Here is an 18,781-nt window from a genome sequence, read left to right as displayed (position 1 = left end):
AGGACGGTCGGTATGATGGCAAAATAATTTTGTGCGCTAGATTCATTTTCCACTTAAACATAGTGCAAGATTAGGTAATATTTTTTTCCATGGGAAAAATGAGGGTCAGTCAAGAGACTCTGATGGGGCAACGGTTCCACTAAAAAAAAAAAAAAAAAAAAAAGGCCTTGCAAGAAATAATAAATAAAAGAAAGATATGAAAAAGCTAGGAAGAAAGAAAGAGAAGGAAAAAAAAAAAAAGGGATCCAAACAGTCATCCTCTGAGAGCCATCAGTCATGCAAGTCTTGTGTCTGACTCCTCACTTACACTGTCTGGAGGCCACATTAGAGGAGATAGCATTGTGTGCTTATTTTGGAATAGTGAGATAAGCGAATGACTGGTAAGATAAGCATCCTACTGATCAAAAATGAAAAAACTGAGTGTTCTTTTTTTTATGTGAGGGTTCTGAAACAAAAGGCTGTCTGAAAGGCAAGTTAGCTGCCATGGCCTTCAGGGAGCTGTGAGCCTCAGGGGAACAGTTTGGGGACAGAGATGGAAACAAGAAAAGATGCGCGCACACGCACACGCACACGCACGCACACACACACACACACTCTCACACACACACATTCACACACACACACACACACTCTCACACACACACATTCACACACACACACACACACACACGCACACACACACACACACACACACACACACACACGTGCTTCTTTTTACTTCCCATGGGAATGGACCTCTGAAGAGAGAATGGATTTGCTTGGAAGCAGAGATGTACTAAGGCGGGGGGAGGGGCGAGGGGGCGTACTGCCCCGGCTGGCAACAGGGGGAGGGGTGCCTTTGCTGCCAGCAGGAAGGTCCTGCGGTGGCATGGAACAGTGAACAGGCCTGGTGTCACTGGGTGTGCAAACTGTGCAACTGCACAGGGTGGCACACCAGGCGGGGCGACGTCAGGAGCAGGGAAAGACCCACGAGGCCACTGGTAGACTCTATCTCACCGGTGGCTCAGAAGAGGAATCGGCCTGTGAGGCCACCGATGGGCCCCATCTCACCGGTGGCCGGGAAGAGGAATCGGCCCATAAGGCCACCAGGTGGACCCCATTTCACCAGAAAGAAGAAGGAGCCCGTTCTGCTCCTTCTTGGTGCCAGCGCTTGCTTTCCAGAACACGTGCAGCTAGCTTGTTTTCTAGGCTGATCTTGCAATGCACGAGATCAGCATAGAGGAAGTGCTAGGCTCACGTGGTTTGTTTAGCGCACGGGCCGGAACACGAGGAGGAGCAGCAGAATGGCTCCCTGTGGTATGTGTGTGTGTGTGAATGAATGAATGAATTAATTAATTAATGAGAGTCTTATTGGGGTGTGGGGTATGTCAATGGGAGCCTAACTGGGGTGAATGAGAGCCTGACTGGAGATGGGGGGAGTATGTGAATGGGAGCCTGACTGTAGGTTGTGTGTATGTGAATAGGAACCTGTCTGGGGTTTGTGGGTGGGTGTGTATTGCAGTGTGCATGAGAACCTTGTTGGGATATGTATGGTGGGGGTAGGAATCTCCTGGAGTGTGTGTGTGTATGGGGACCTGTCTGGAGTGTATGTGTGTGAATGGGAGCCTACCTGGGTGTGTGTGTGTGTGTGTGTGTGTGAAGAAACTTTATGCTGTTTCACTAATCCATGCCTTACTCAGGATGACTGGAAAAAGAACATTTTCAGGTATGAAGAGCAGTGAATTTTCCATCCTTATAAGTTTAACTTATTGGAAGTCTGTGTCTGCCATTTTGAAATAATTTATTGTTGTTTGGGAAATTTTTAAAATTTTGTACGAACTCTTAATTATTGGATGTTATTTTACTCCTTAGATCATTATAAAAAGAATATTCCCAAGTATGGTTTTACTAATATGATTGATTTATATTCCTTGATTTTATAGTTTGATGAATGATTTATGAGGACTGGTGATGTTTCTGTTTCTCCAGTGCTGCATTGCATACAGAGTCTGGCTTGTAGCGCTTTGCGATTTCTGGTTCAGTTTCTGTTTATAGTTTACAGTCTCTTTATTCTGAATTTTATGAGAGTGAGTCTGTGTTCTGCATGTTTAATTGAGGTGGGGTATTCTGTGTTAAAAAAACAAAACAAAAAACGAGGAAGGGGGAAGCACAGTAATTGTTTGCACAGGGCAGCAAAAATGCTAGCGTTGGCCCTGCCTGTGAGAGCAAATTTCAGTGTGTATTATATGAGGGTGTGTGTGTGTGTGTGTGTGTATTAGGCTGCGCGGAGCATGGGACTCAGAGGTGACCTCCATTCAGCTGCCTCTAGCTCTCCAACCAATGGAGATCCAGGTGAAAAATTTAGTACGGTTTTGTTTGAGATCCCAGAGAACATCCATGCAAACTTTAGTTTGATTTGGAGGCGGTTGAGCACGGACCCTTGGTCCGTTTTTAGGCAAGAATATGTTTCCATGTTTGAATGCAATGCTTTATAGCTACATTCCTACTTAGTTCCTCAGGTCCTCACAAAGAAGTCTGTTAGATGTGCCATCTCCATGTCAGGCTCGCCTTGCAGAGATACACAAAAGCGCGTTGCCTATTATAGGGCCCGGCCTCTGGAACTCTTTGCCCGAGAAGCTTCATTTATCTTTAAGTACAAAGACAATCAAGAATTCACTCAAAACCAATCTGTTCCAGCAGGCCTTTGCTGTAACCAAGTCAGAATGGACCATCTCAGACAGTACTTGGGCAGTCCTCATGGGAGGATTGTTAATGGAATTTCCAATGTCATTTTTTTGTTTCCTTAGCAGTAAGTTTTATGAATGTTTTTATATCTATGCCACTTTGAACTGTGGATATATATGTGGCATATAAATCTTTTAAATAAAGTAAATTAATAAAATAGTCTGCCTAGCTCCAAGGTACACACGCACATTTTTATGCATGTGCAGTTGTTCTCAAAGGTTTACATACCCCCAGCAGAATTTGTAAGATGTGGAGCATTTGAAGAAAATATGAGCGATCAGACAAAACACGTCTATGGTTTGTTTAATGATTGTGCTATTCTGTGATACATAATAGTTTCATTTGAAACACATTAGAAATAACAGACGTGTTTTTGTCTGATTACTCATGTTTTCTTAAAATGCTACATATTTTACAAATTCTTCCAGGGTATGAAAACTTATGAGCACATCTATACCTTTAAATTAGTTTTCATAGAGAAACTATACAGAAGCACATCACTGTGCTACCCTAACTGGCAGGGAGTATCACTATAATTTTAACAAAATACTTACCGGTTTTGTAGGAGCCTGGCTGTATGATGCTGACTTTGACACCCCAGGACCTCAGCTCATGGCGGAACATGTCCATCACGCGGTTCAGTGCAGCTTTAGATGATCCATAGGCTGCCAGGAACGGGAACGGCTGATCACCTTTATGGGAGCGAAAAACATATTAAGAGTGCAGCTGCTGTCGCTAATACACTGGGAGGGTTCATCGACGACCTTTTTCTCCTTTGGAAAGGAACAGTAAATATTAAAATCTTTTCATAATTCTTTGAATATTCAATATACTTTGACTTTTCAGCAAAATGCATTAGAACAGTTTAATGCTACTGTCTATAAAAAAGCTACAGACTACAATGCTTTTTTGCTTTACACAAGTGCACTATCTTGATATTTGAAAGATAGTTTACCATTTTCTCTATTTTTAAGGTTTAGGAGAGTTGATTCTGATATTGGACAATATAAAATTGTATTGAAAAGCTTTTTTAAAAAATTGGTGGAACATGATTATCCTTCACAGCCAATTAAGAAATCCTGGAAGACAGCTCTTTTTTCTCATTGAGAATTGTTATTGGCAGCTCCCTATAGAAGACAAGAGAGAGATGATTCATTTACATGCATTTTGTGATTTTCACAGATGGCTCCTCAAATTTTGAAAATCATATGCAACTTTGGACACTTCTGAAGTTATATCAAAGCTTGGTAGATTTTTTTTTTTTATTAAGAATTGCGTATAAGAGGGGATATAATTTGAAAGATTTTTTGAGCCCCTCTCATTTTTCAGCTGCACGTGATTATATCTGATGTTTTATTATAACTTTACGTTTTACCTGTATTTTATATTTATATTTTATTTGTAAATCGTTTTGATTTGCTATAAGGCTCGCGATCAAGAAAATTCAATAAACTAAACTAAATTAAACTGAACTAGTAGTATTGGATCATTTTAAATGTGGATATTGTCAGGCTTGTCAAGTCACTCTTCAGTTGAGTAATTTTCAACATCCAATCAGAAAGAGACATTATTCTTTGAAAAGTTTCACAAATTGTATATCATCCTTTGTAAAATACAGTATGTTATGATGTGCCTATGTTCTAAAATGTACAGTACATAGTCAAAACAATGAAAGCTTTAAGGAGACAGATAGCAGAACACAAAAGGATAAACAAAATCCTTTTGCAAGCCTTTGGTGTTGTTTTATTTTATTTTATTTTTTGATTGATCAAGTGCCTCCATTTGAGACAAGTGGTAATCAAGATCTGGCATTACACCAAAAGGATCAAAAATGGATTATTATTTAAATATTATTAAGCCAGCTGGACTTAATTCTTTCATTGATTGATATTTGCTTTTTTTTGCGTAGATGATTTGGGTTTATAAAACTTTGTATTTTAACTGAGTTTCCTATTAACACTGAAACATTCTTGGAGTCCATTTTGACTTTGTTGGATCTGCTTTTCAATAGCATCCACTGTGTATGAATCATGCTTTCAAACTTATAGGAAGGTTCAGATTGTGCATTTAGAATTTTATTTCTATTTAAAACCAGACTATATTTTTTTGTGCCATTCATACTTTGAAAGATTGAAGTGTAGATGTTTGTTACAGAAAATGAAGTTTGGTTAGGATTTATGTCTGGTGAGCAAGCAAGTTTTATAATAGTGATGTTTGGAAAAAAAATGTTAAGAATGATAATTAATAAATTTATTTTTTCTTATGATTTAGGCCTGGATTCAATAATGTCGCAAGGCTTAGGGGTAGATTTTAAAAGGCCTGCGCGTAAATCCTGCTGGATTTACGCGCGCAGGGCACATGCACGCAGGCGCGCCTATTTTACATAGGCCGCTGGCATGCGCAAAGCCCCGGGACTTACGCACATCACGGGACTTTGCATGGGGGCGTTCCGGGGGCGTGTCCGGGGGCATGGCGGCGGTCCGAGGGAGGGGCCGGAGGCGTGACGGCGGTCCGGGGGCAGGGGCGGGGACGAGTGCTCAGGCATAGTGGCCTGTGCCGGGGCAGAGAGCCGGCAACGCGCGCAAGTTACGCCTGCCTCTGGCAGTTAGGGCCGGGGGGCGGCTTAGTGAGGGGAAGGAAAGGGAAGGTGGGAGGCGCCGGAAAGAAAGTTCCCTCCGAGGCAGGCTGCGCAGCTCGGCGTGCACAAGCTGCTGATTTTGCGCAGCCTTGCGCGCACCGACCCCGGATTTTAAAAGATACGCACGTAGCCGTGCGTATCTTTTAAAATCCGGCGTACTTTTGTTTGCGCCGGTTGCACGAACAAAAGTACGCGCGAGCATACTTTTTAAAAATCTGCCCCTTAGTGAATCCCGGTGCTAACGGGGGCAGGAGGTGAAGCGGGGTGCGGTCCTGCGCATGCCGGCAGCCAGCTGGCGCACAGAAGGTATATCTACTCCAGAGGAGCAGTAAGTGTGAAAAAAACAAACTGGGGAATAGTTAGGAAGGTTCCCTCCCAGTCTGGTCCTTGGGGGGGAGAGAGAGACTAGCAATAATGTTCTTTCCCTAGATAGGTATTTATATCCCTATGGGTGGCCCACCTAGTAATTCGAGGTGAGGTTTAGGTAGTAGTGTAGGGGTTAGGGGCCACCTTGACATGCAGAGTGAGACGTACGAACAGAACAGTGCATTCTTGTGAAGATTTGATGACCTTCGGAGTGAGGAAACTCACTCAAAGATGAGATTTGTGCAATGTTCTCTCCACCTAGCTTGATGTTACCCAGGTAGAGTCCATCAAGCTGGCACAAGATGGCGCCGGCCATCCATTGCTCCTACCATGTGACAGGGGCTGACCAATGGCACCGGTAGCCCCTGTGACATAGTAAGGTCAAAGGCTATCGGCGCTGACGGCCCGAGTGCAGGTGATGGCTCCCGGACCCCCCACTGGACCACCAGAGAGTTTTGGTAAGTCTTGGGGGGGTCAGGAGGGAGGGGGATTTGTTTAAATTCGCTTCTTTAGATGGCCAAATAATTCGGCGAAGATTCGTTGTATTCGTGGGGAATCGCAATACGTTTTGCTTCCCCACGAATACAACGAATATGGCCCAATACGTTGCGGATTACCAATATGTAGGAAATGAATGCACACCCCTTAAACCTAAACCTCACCTCGAGTGACTATGTAGGCCTCATGTAGAGGTATAAATACCTACCTAGTATGAGGGCATTATGGCTAGTCTCTCTCTCTCTCTTGGTTTACGCAATAGGGGGCGGATTTTCAGCGCCCTGCTCGCCTAAATCCGCCCAAAACCGGGCGGATTTAGGCGAGCAGGGCCCTGCGCGCCGGTAAGCCTATTTTACATAGGCCTACCGGCGCGCGCAGACCCCGGGACTCGCGTACGTCCCGGGGTTTTCGGAGTGGGGCGTGTCGGGGGCGTGTCGGGGGGCGGGCCCGGTCGACGCGGCGTTTCGGGGGCGTGTCGGCCGCGTTTTGGGGGCGGGTACGGGGCGTGGCTACGGCCCGGGGGCGTGGCCGCGCCCTCCGTACCCGCCCCCAGGTCGCGGCCCGGCGCGCAGCAGGCCCGCTGGCGCGCGGGGATTTACGTCTCCCTCCGGGAGGCGTAAATCCCCCGACAACGGTAAGGGGGGGGTGTAGACAGGGCCGGGTGGGTGGGTTAGGTAGGGGAAGGGAGGGTAAGGTGAGGGGAGGGCAAAGGAAAGTTCCCTCCGAGGCCGCTCCGATTTCGGAGCGGCCTTGGAGGGAACGGGGGGAGGCAGCGCGGCTCGGCGCGCGCAGGCTATACAAAATCGATAGCCTTGCGCGCGCCGATCCAGGATTTTAGTGGATACGCGCGGCTCCGCGCGTATCTACTAAAATCCAGCGTACTTTTGCTTGAGTCTGATGCGCAAGCAAAAGTAGGCTGATCGCGCTTCTTTTAAAATCTACCCCTAGGGCTAAGCAAATTATGAAGCTTGGCCACAAATCCCGCCCCAAGCTCCTCCCCTTTTTCTAATTTGCATCGCACTATGCGTTATGGCGTTTTCGCATGCGTTAAAGGTGTTTTCGCATGCGTTAAAGGCGTTTTTTCATGCGAAAACGCCTTAACGCATGCGAAAACGCCATATAGCTCTTTGATAAATGACCCCCTTGGTTTGTTACCTCACCATCATTAGCTCTGGTGCTGAAGCTAAGGGTGGGTGCCATTTTTTCCTGGGGGATATGTGAACAGTATGATTTATTTTTCTGCTTCCTTTCATACTTCAGTAGTAGTGGTGGTGCTCTTGCAGGGATTTAATCTAAGTGTTATACAACAAGGTCAGCATGTGAAGGTACTCAGAGAGACTTGGTGAGGGAAATTTACTTTATTTAATTTTTCTCTCCCCCTCAGACCTCATCCCTGCAGTGAGCACACCATGGTCTTCTTTCTCCTGTAGCTGTCCCTCATTAAAACTTTGCACTTCTAATACAGGCTAGAAAAGGATCTCTGGAGTGATCAATTCAGGGTGGTTCAGCAAATTCAGCTCTGTAGGAATAACATGTATTCCGCTGCGGGACAACAAGAAGCTGAAACATGAAGGGCAATGCAATTTTACTTTCATTGAACAGGCTGTTCTGATCACCACTAGATGGTGTTGCTTAGATTTGGATGAATAAAAGACGTAGTGTTGCTTTTTTTCTCTCTCTCTTTTTGCTAGGATTGGCAACTGGCTGGTCTCTTGTTATCTGTTTTGGGTGCTATGCTCCATTTAGTCTTCGAGCTGGCTTCACTTTTGTTTACTGTTTTGCAGGAGTGTCAAGAGCCAGTGATGAATGGATTACAATGTCTTTACAATGTCATTCTTAAGAAACATAAGAACATGCCATACTGGGTCACAACAAAGGTCCATCAAGTTCAGCATCCTGTCTCCAACAGTGGCCAATGAAGATCACCCTGTAAAAATATTGATAGCAGTAATTTTGATATGGGTTATTACTACCCTTAACATAAGGCTTGGGGGTAATGTGCATGGAGCAAAAGTTACTTCCATAAGAAACTTGCTGGGCAGACTGGATGGACCATTTGGTCTATTTCTGCCATCAATACCATGTTACTGCTATATATGTTACTAGTACCCGGCAGGATCCCAAATAAGAGATCCATTCCTTTTTGCTCTTAACCAGGGACATGCAGTGGCTTTCCCAAGTCTGCATGGCTAATGGTTTATGGATGTGAGTGTTTCCTGGCCTATTCTGGAATCACAAACATTGCTGAATAACTTTCAATTAAATTTCACTAAGTTGCAGCAGAAGAGGATCAAATGCCAACAAGGATGGTGCACCTCAGACAAATCTAGGCACTGCAAAACCAGGCCTAAATCTGACCAACCAAACTTCATTCCTCATTTAAAATGAAAAAAATGCTACCCATGGGCCTCATTCCCTTCCCCCCACTCTCTTGATGCTCATTTAAAATGAACAAAATATGCCCCATAGCCCCATCACCTTCCCTCCCCCAAATGCTCTTCCACCAGATAAGGACGGGAGGGCGGGGGAAGGGATTCCCAAGTCAGCCCTCCCTCCTCATTTGGATTGGAGAGAGGCAGCCGAGGCAGGGGGATCCCCTGGCTTCCTTGTAGCTTCTTTTTTCATATTCTGACAGGAGAAGGGAGGGAGGAAGGGTTCCAGTTGGCTGAGGCAATTACATTTTTGTTTTTAAAAAGTGTATTTGGAGGATGAGGGAAAAGGGATGCAGTGGCGGGTCGATTTTTTTTTTTTTTGCATTGGGAGAGTGGGGGAAAAGGGATGGGGGCCGAGAGGCTAATTTTTTTTTTTCAAGCACGTTAGGAGGGTGAGAGAAAGCGGCCAAGCTATGCTGGAGAAATTGTAAAAAAAAATGTAAGCAGTTCCCTGGGCTGTTTTTGTTTTTCATTTTTTAAAGAGCAATTAGCTGATTAGTGCCATATTTTCAGAACTAGCCAGCTATGTTTAAGCAGGGAAGCCAGCTGAATTAAATCTAGCCGGCTAAATTTAGCAGAATGTTACCTGAAAACCTAGCTGGTTAAATTCAGCTAAATATTGTAGTAAAGACGACCAGCTAAAATTAGCCAATGCACATCCACTCAGCAGATTTTTGAATACTGATCTCATCGGGCTCTGTATTCAAAGATATTCGGCTACCTACGGGGGTTATTTTGTAAGGCTTATCGCGTGCGAAAAGTCCCTTTTCACGTGCAATAGCAAGCAGGGGGAGGGGGGGAGGGCGGAGTCGGGGCGGCGAGGGGAGGAGCCGGGGGACGGCGAGGAGGTGGACTCTGTGCTGTCTTCGCTGGCGGCGATAAGGTAAGCCACGTTATCGCCGCCAGTAGTGTGCCCAATAGCGCCACCTTTCATGGTGGCGCTATTGGGTGCAAAAGCCGGCGGCGATAACACCGCGGTGGTGCAATGGCTGCCGGCTTTCGCAGGCCCGCCCCCCCCCCCCCGTTACCGCTGGATTCACCATTCTGCCAGATTTAACTTATCTGGATAACTTAGAAGTGATATTCAGCAGCACGGCAATGCTACTGAATATACCAGATAAATTCTAGTTAGCTGGATAATTTATATACAGCTAACTTTAGACCTGTTTTTGAGCAGGTCTGACTTATTCAGTTAACCTAACTGAATAAGTCTAACTATCAGCACTATCTGGCTAAATTAACCGGATAAATAGCTCCTCCACAATCTGCCCACATCCCGCCCACAAGTTATCTAACTAAGGACTTATCTGGCTGATGCTGTATTGCTTGGATCTAAGTTGTTAGTGGGTGCTGGGACTTTCTTGCATTGTTATCAGTGTCATCAAAACGAGAACTTTTTCATCGCCTGTGGCAGATATTCAGAATTACACCCCTTACCACTTCCCCACAGGAGGGAGAAGGGAGGAGGGGGTCAGGGAGGCGCACGCCTGGCTTATTTTCAGGGAGCTGAGGGTGGAGGGGTGGGAGAGCATTGCTTGGCGAGGCTCCGCCCAGCCCAGGAAGGTTCTGACCCTGGTTTTTTCTGCAGGGGTAGAGTCCCTTTCGCAGGGGCGGGATTGGGGCGAAGAATCCCTTATTTTTTTGTAACAAACCAAAAATATTTTCAGATACTTCAATTTTATGTTTGTTCCATTCACGGCAAATCAAAAATCAACTTGTTCATTACGAAAATGGCATTTATTTTAAATGAATGTACATTTCTACTGAATATTATACATTGAACCGAGAGAGATGGAGATGATGTCATTGCCTAGGGTAGCTAGACCCCCTTGCACCGGACCTGTCAACAGCCTGATAAACTAGCAAAGGGGTTAAGTAACATATAAATTACATAAAGCAACTCATAATCCAAAAGGGTGCCTTGGGTTTCTCTAGGCCAAGACTCCACCATTACATTCTGCCACATCGGGGCTTGTGACTCTGTGAGCGGTCTCGGGCTAGTCAGAGAATACATTCAAGCTGGACTCTGGCTGTTCTCTCATAAACGTCTTTATTAGTAACAAGAAAGCAAAACAGGAGCAGCTCTGCTTACCTTTGCAATTCAGAAAATAGGGACAGCAACCTAACTCACAGTTCAGCAGGATTAGCCTTCCCTAGGCTTCCTTCTCTTCCCTGGGGCTCTCTTGCTCTCCCTGGGCTTCTTATCCCCTTCTAAGGAGGACACCCCCATTGTGGAACTCCCTTCCTATCTGCAGTTTAAGGTGGGCCAGGCTAAATGCCTGGTCCTGGGCTTTTAAGGAGGGTCTAGCATACACTCCTTCACAGGGAGCTATTACCCAATTATTGTAGGGAGCTGAGCAAAAAGGAATAAGGGGGAGTGGAGAATAGGAGGGTGAATTGGAAGGGAGAGGAGTGAGGGGAGGGGAGGAGGGGAGTGGCCACGTAGGAGAAGAATAGAGAAGAGGGAATACAGTGGAGAGAGGGGTCAGATGGGGGAAGGAGAGAAGGGGAGAAAGTAGAGAGTGCAAGAGGTATGGAAGGACATAGTGGGGAGGGGGTCAAAATAGAAGATTCAAGGGGAAAAGAGTGCCCGTACATACATCCCCCAGACCAGAGCGGAGAACCCACTGGAGGAGTTGATAAGCACAGTGAGAAGGGGGTGCAGCTCCTAATAACCAAGATAGTAACATAGCAAATAGTAAATGACGGCAGATGAAGATGAAGTGGTCCATCCAGCCATATTTTCCGCAACATGAGGAGTGGACACATTATTCAGCTAAAGTTAGTGGGATAACTTGTCGGGCTATTCAGTGTAGTGCTGCCAATTAGGAAGTCCACAGAATATATCCAGATAAAGTCATAGTTAGCGAGATAAAATTAGCCAGCTAACATTAGGACTGCTTTCCGGCACAATTAGACTTAGCTAGATAAGTTATTTGGCTAACTCTGAATATCAACGTTAGCTGGAAAACTTAGCCGGCTAACATAACTCCACCCCAGAATCCCCCCCCCCCCCCCCCCCCCACCCCCCCCCCCCCCCCCCAACACCTCCAAGTTATCTGGATAAGTTTCATCAGGCTAATTACTTTGCTGGATAACTTGGAGGCAATCAGAGCATGGGAATTTAAAAAAGCATGTGGTTTGTCTGGTTATGTCCCAAACCTAGATGGGCAAACTATTTGAATACTGATTCTTAAATAATATTGTACCAAAATATACTTAGTAAGTCAGAGTTGTTTCAGTTTTATCAGTGTAATGTATCCCCCATTGATAAACTAGCACTTTTTAAAGGGTTACCAGTGAAGTACATGGTTTTATGGCACTCCAGTTTGTGAAGAGTTATTTTACCATTGATACAGTTTTCGTTGCATCATATACCTACAAATTATAAATGAGTTATAAATGAGTAAACAGTGCATAAACACTGAATGATAAATCCACCAAATCTCTCCACAATCAGTTCAGAATTCCTTTAATTTTCTAGATCTGGGTAGTTATAGTTAATTTTCAATTAACTATATTCTACAGGTAACAAAAAAGCCTGTATGAACCTAAAAAGACTTACAAGAGTAAACCGTCAGAAGTTGTCTGTTTGGGCTCTCTGCTTGACTGATTGGTTAATTGGCTGAAATATTTTGATCACATTTTAGTGATTTCTTATAAACTACATTACAGAGAAAACATTTCCTAACAAAATGGTGTTCAGAGTAGTGAATTTCAGGGTTCTGTAACTTGTGATTTTTCTAAGAATTAATAGAAATATAGGTTACAAATAAAAATAATAAATATATGAGCTGTCTTTTTATTGGACTAAACAATTCTGACTTTAGTGTAGAGATTGTGTCAGATCCCTACCAAAAACCATTTTGAATATTCCATTTGTGTGGGAAACAAACATAGTACCCATCTGGGTAGGTAGTTCCTCTCTGGAGGAGTGTACATGGTATGTTCCTCCGATATAAATACACAGACCACCATTTTGTGTTGTGGATTTTCTGTTTCCCTCACCGGGGGCAGCATGACCTGGCTGTGCTGAGATTTATCGGTTCTAATGCCTCCATGGAGACTCTTAACTCTTTTTATGTTGATTTATTTGGGTTGCAAGTGCTCATTAACTAGGGACTCTAACATCAATTGGAGGAGTTGCTTCATTGAGAAGGGCCCTTGAGGATCATCAGTATCCAGAGGAAGGCTGACTTACAGCCATCCAGAGAGAAAGGAGTAGGGATGGGCCCCCAGTAGGGTCTATGAACATCTACTGGAGATTCTGGGAGAAGAGGAGTAAAACCAGTATCGCTCTGGTACTAGAAGGGAGAAGAGGAGATAGCTGGTGCCTTTCAGGTACTGTGAGGAGACCGAGTAGTATGAGAAGACAGCACTGAGAGCTGGGAGATAAATGACTGTGTAAAAAGGGATTTCATCTTTGATATTTCACCTACATTGGGAGGGAACCCTACATTTGCCCTATGCCAATGGGATGGGAGAAACATCAGATTAAAGCAGTACATTAATGGGCTTTTCCATCTTCCACTTTACACAAGACTTTGAGAAGTCACAAATTTATTAAGAGATATTTATAACACCGATAAGTGAATCAACTGCTGTAAAGACTAATTTCATCAATTCACAACTTTTCAGTAAAAGTAATGTTGGAAACCAAGTCAGCTTCCGTGGGCTTTTTACTGCATAGTGTCTTTAATGCCCATTAGTGCTGTTATCATCAGTGCTGTGTGCATGACTTTGAACTGGAACTTGCGGTTTTGCAATGCAACCGGGCTTTGAAAATTACCTTTCCCCCCCAACTTAGGGAATCCTGGTAAATAACATATTGGACTTAAAAGAGAGTTTACCATCAGTGACTAGATTTGAGATATGGCCTTTGGAGCTACTATCCAGATATTTCAGCCCAGGGATTACATGAGGAAAAGAGTATTAGTTCTCGAAAGCTAGTCAGTAAATGTAATTACTTAATCTGATAAGAATGGTATCCCCTTATATATATATACATTTATTTTTTCTGTTTTTGTTAACCTTTGTTTCTGTGCATTGGAGTGGGTGGATTAACACAGCTGCCACACAACTTTATCTAAGAATCAATAGATAAGTATATTGAAGTAGCCTTTTCAGAGGACTTCCCTAAATATTTGTCCTCTGCAGATGACAGAGCAATCTACTTCAGTCTCACGTTCTGTGCTCTTACGGTGAAATGGCACAGTTCTTATATGACAGAACTTGTCTAATATAAGCCCTGTGTATTAATAATCTAAAACAGTGGTTCTCAACCTTTTTCCCATCGTGAGACATCTGACAGACCACGCTCACATGTGTGACACACTGCTCATTACAATTCAGGGTGGAAATAAAAAATAAAGGTCCAGCATTATTTTTATTGTTAAGAATGACCCAAGGAAAAGATACATAATGTATCTGAACAGAAATTGCATAAACGGTAAACATCCCACACCAAAACAGCATCAATTTCCAGCACTTACACAGTAACCATCTTACCAAAGAAAAGGCAACACTGAAAATATTACACCAGGCCTTAAGACACCAATACATCTCCTATTAGGAAAACAGACCAAGTCAGGCTGCTATAGAGCCCTACACAAACTACACGCCAGCAGAAAACCTCACCTAAATCACGTCCTGTCCCTCACCTAACATAGAATAAAGAGACCAAAACGCATAACAAGAAGCATGCAGACAAAAACTGAATTGGAAACTGCAACAAGTCAGAGTCTCTGTATGCAGTGTAACAAAGGAAAAAAAGAAACACCACCAGTCCTTATAAAACAAATCAAGAAATATAAAATGAATAGCAGTAAAACCATACTAACAAAAAGAACAGATTATTTCAAAACAGCTGATGAATAGAATATCCAATAATTAAAAAATCATATCAAAAATTTCTAGATACCAATAAAATATTTTAAAATAGCAGACACAAAGGCCCAATAATGAAAAATAATAAGGATACAAAAAATGCTTTGCTCTGCATACTTGGGAACGTTTAATATCCAGGTGCTCTAAGATTGTTCTGAATTAGCAGGCGTGGGGATGATTTGCTTGAAACTTTCTCCTCTCTCTCTCTCACACTGGCTCTCAATCACTCACATATACACATGCCTTTTCTCTCACACTTATATAGGCTCTTAATTACACATTTACACACATGCTGCCTATCTTTTCACGCTTACACACACAGGCTTTCAATCACACACATACATGCTGTCTTTTTCTCTCACACACAGACTCATTCACATGCTTACACACATGCGCTCTCTCTTTCTCTCACTTTCACACAGGCTCTCAATCACATTCTCACATGCTCCCTCACCTAAACCAGCTCTCAATCTCACACAGACCCACATGCTCTCTCTCTTACTTATACACACAGGCTCTTAATCATATATACATGATCTCTCTCACATACAAAGGATCTCAATCAAACACATATACTCTTTCACACAAACAGGTTTTCAATCACACACTTACACATACAGGTTCCCAATCATACACTTACATTCATGCTATCTCTCACATGCAGGATCTCAATTACACACATACTCTCTTTCACATATACAGGCTCTCAATCATTCACATACATGCTATGTCACTCACACACACACACAGGATCTAAAACACACATGCTTGCTTGCTTATTCACTCTCTCTCCCTCACCCCCCCCCCCCCCCCCCGAACTAGCGGCAGCAGCAGCCTCCTCCACTTCCAACCCTAAAGGGAGCAGCAACCTCCTTCATTTTTTTCTTCGGGCCGATGCTGCCCGCACTAGCATGGTCTCTTCTTCCCGCGCACGCACCTGCTGCTCACCACGTCCTCTTCCAGGCCGTGGGAAGAAGAGAGCAGGCCGGTGCCGCTGACTCCAGCTCTCCTGCCACGTTCCGCCCGGGCTATCAGCGTTTTAAGCTCGGGCGGAGGACCTATTTCACTTGGGTAGGGGGAGCAGCTGGGTCAGCGGGGGGACCGGGATGTGTGGCAACACACCTGCGTGTTCCTGGTGACACACTGGTGTGTTGCTTCACACCAGTTGAGAACCGCTGATCTAAAAGATGAACACCATGTTCAAAATTCAGGGCAACTGAATTTGTTCAGCCAACTGAAAGTATCCCCTGACTGAATGATAAGACCCTTATTTCCCACAATATGGTTGGCTGTTTGGCATCAGCACTCTATTGTATATATATATGCTTTGTATATAGTTTTATGTATGTTATATTTATAGTTTCTCCCTATTTATTGACCTATTAATTTGCATTGCCTCCTCTCCCGATTATTTGTATTGTTATCTGTTATTTGTAAGGGTGCTGCCCATAAGTTTTTTGTTCTTTGTGAACCGATACGATGTGCGAACGGCTATCGGTATATAAGAGACGTTAAATAAATAAATAAAAATAAATATTGCTGGTAATATAAAATGGATGCTGCCAGCAACAGTAGAGGGACCTTTTTTAAGGCAGGTTAAGCTCACAATCCCCCTTGCTGACATGATTTCTGGCCCCGGTGGATATCATCTTCTACCTTCATATTAGTGGTATATTTCAAATGTCAAATCTATGATTCCTTTATAACCAAGAGACAGTTCATAACTGTGGTGAGAGTTCCTTTGTAATCAGAGAGATGAATTACTAACCTGCAGGACTACTGATAGTCACAATTCGTCCTTTGGAGCATCTCAGAAGGGGAAGGAAGGCCTTGGTGATCTCCAGTGTGCCAAAGAAGTTGATCTCCATGCAGCCTCTGTAGTTGGACATGAGGGAGAGTTCGGCATCCCCGAAATGCACACACATTCCAGCATTATTCACTAATCCCCAGAGTCCTACAGCAAAGGGGAGAAAGGACATCATTCATTATTTACCAGGCACTGAAGGAGACGCAGTTCATCTGCATACTTTTCCCAGTTGCTTTGGCTGAAGACGCTGCAGGCCTTTGGGGAAGGCTAGATTTACGTTTTTGGTGCTCATAGGTTTTCAGGCATCACAGGGTTTCTCCTTTCCCTTGCGTGTGCCGATCCCCAATTTTATAACATGCGCGCACCGGTGCATGCATGTTATAAAATCGGGCGTCCATGTGTGCGCGCTGGGTAGCGTGCACACATAGATGTGCGCGCGCACATTTGGAAATCTACCCCTATATACACAATGTCGGGTTCCATATTAGGAGTTATCATTCTGCAAAAGGACCTTGGATTCATTGTGATCAATACATTGAAATAATCAGCTCAGTTTATAGCACTGGCCACAAAAAGCAACTAGAATGTTAGGAAGTATTCAGAAAGAAATAGAAAACAAAACTGGAAATATAATGATGTCTCTATCAATCCATGGTACCTAAACCATTGTGTGCAGTTCTGGTCGCCATGTCTCAAACAAATATAGCAGCTGAGTTCTGGATCAGGGAATGTATTGTTTTTTGTTGAATATATTTTCCTAATATGGGGAAAAGGAAAGTGAATGTGTGTATTTACCCTGTAGTTTCTGCAGTGCAAGCCCAGGCTGTCCCCATTGATACTTTCATCCAGAAGCTTCTGGTAATAGGTTTCCGAGCGGTGTCGCTGGGACTGCCCGTAGGGGAGGTCCCACTGCTGGGTTCCCTTGACACCAAAACTTCTTTGTCTACATATACTGTATAAATATTTATATAAAGTGTAGGGATCCCGAGGACTCCACTTTCCAGTGGGTTTTAGGAAGGGAAAGTAGTTTGCAGACCATCCCTTCAGGCACCTCCACAGAGACTTGTCTGAACTGGTCAGCTGTTAGTGTAACTGGGTTTAAAAAAGGTTTGGATAAGTTCCTAGATATTAAATCCATAAACTGCTATGGTAATTAATAAGCAATAGTAGCTTGTGACCTATCTAATGTTTGGGTACTTGCCAGGTTCTTATGGCCTGGATTGGCCATTGTTGGAAACAGGATGCTGGACTTGATGGACCCTTGGTCTGACCCAGTATGACATGTTCTTATGTCCCCACCATTGCCACTGGGAGGATGTTTCAGGCATCCACCAGCCTTCCTGTGAAAAAATGTTTTCTGATGTCGGTCCTGAGTCTAACTACTTGGAGCTTTGCATCACGTTCCCTAGCTCTAGAACGTCCTTTCCATTTTCTTCTCCTTTAGAGAATAAGAGTCTAAATGTGTGCTGTTGTAGTGAATGCATTTTTCTCATTGTTTGTAGTAGTAATATTCACTCCTCTGGCCTTCCTTCTCTAATCCTGGGAACCTCCTTAGCTGTGTTTGCACATTTTCTTATGCACATGTTTAAATTACACAGCTGGGAGGTGGCGTTATTTATCTACCCCACCCTTTAGGTTGCCCTAAACTTGGCAACATCATTCCTTAGCCTAGCCCCTGGGACCAGGGGACACTGCCAGCGCTAGTGGAAAGGACGGGGGATTTACTTGAAGCCTCTCACTCTGGTTCGAGAGACTTAAATATGAGCTTGCTTTCCTTCCAGGTTCCTCTTTCTTCATTTAGAGGAAATGGTCCCTCTAAACCTGTGCTTCCACCAGTTTCCTGTTTGGTCATTAGGGTCTCTGTTCTGCACTTGATCCAGCTTTCGCCTTCTTTCCCCAGGGTAGGTCCAATCCAAACCTTAGTGTCTTCCCACTGCGCTGCTTCTTCTCTTCCTTCATACCGAGGACGGCTGTGCCACTGCCAGCTGGCTGCAATTTTAAGCTGATACGCAGCAGCTGGCCAGAGTCCAACTCCTCAGTTTGTGCTTTGGATCCTTGGCGCTGCTTGACGTCAACCCTGATCACACACACACACAGCTCCTTCATTCACAGAGGCACTGAATAAAGCAGACACGTTTTCCAAGATTCCCTCTAAAGCCCTCATGTCATTCATGCCCACAATACCTGGAACCTCTTCCTTGACCTAGGGGTCCAACTTGACCTACCACGATGACAATGCTTCTGAACTTCAGGTTATGTCCAAAACATTCAACTTCAGCTTCTCTACAGTTTATCATGAGCATGTCCATGCCATTGCCTGCTGTTAGCTCAGTGAGCATCTTCCAAATTCCTACAGAGCTGACTTGCATGAGATGGTTGTGACATCAGAATCTGCCTCCAAATACCATTTATCTTCACCACTAGGATAAG

General features: G+C 44.1%; 1 protein-coding gene across 1 annotated transcript in view; it reads right to left on the bottom strand.

Annotated features, from left to right (window-relative positions):
* HSD11B2 (hydroxysteroid 11-beta dehydrogenase 2) overlaps positions 1-18,781 on the bottom strand; it is a 247,551-nt gene that overhangs the window by 11,464 nt on the left and 217,306 nt on the right. The window contains exons 3-4 of the mRNA XM_029608800.1: positions 16,313-16,498; positions 3,279-3,416 (exon numbers count right to left, since the gene is read on the bottom strand). Of these exons, the coding sequence (XP_029464660.1) occupies positions 3,279-3,416; positions 16,313-16,498 (324 nt within the window). The remainder of the gene's footprint in view (positions 1-3,278; positions 3,417-16,312; positions 16,499-18,781) is intronic.

This window comes from Rhinatrema bivittatum, chromosome 7, assembly GCF_901001135.1.
Source record: "Rhinatrema bivittatum chromosome 7, aRhiBiv1.1, whole genome shotgun sequence".
NCBI lineage: Eukaryota > Metazoa > Chordata > Amphibia > Gymnophiona > Rhinatrematidae > Rhinatrema > Rhinatrema bivittatum.
The sequence above is the reverse complement of the archived record's forward strand: the minus strand, read 5'-3'. Positions and strand labels throughout refer to the sequence as shown.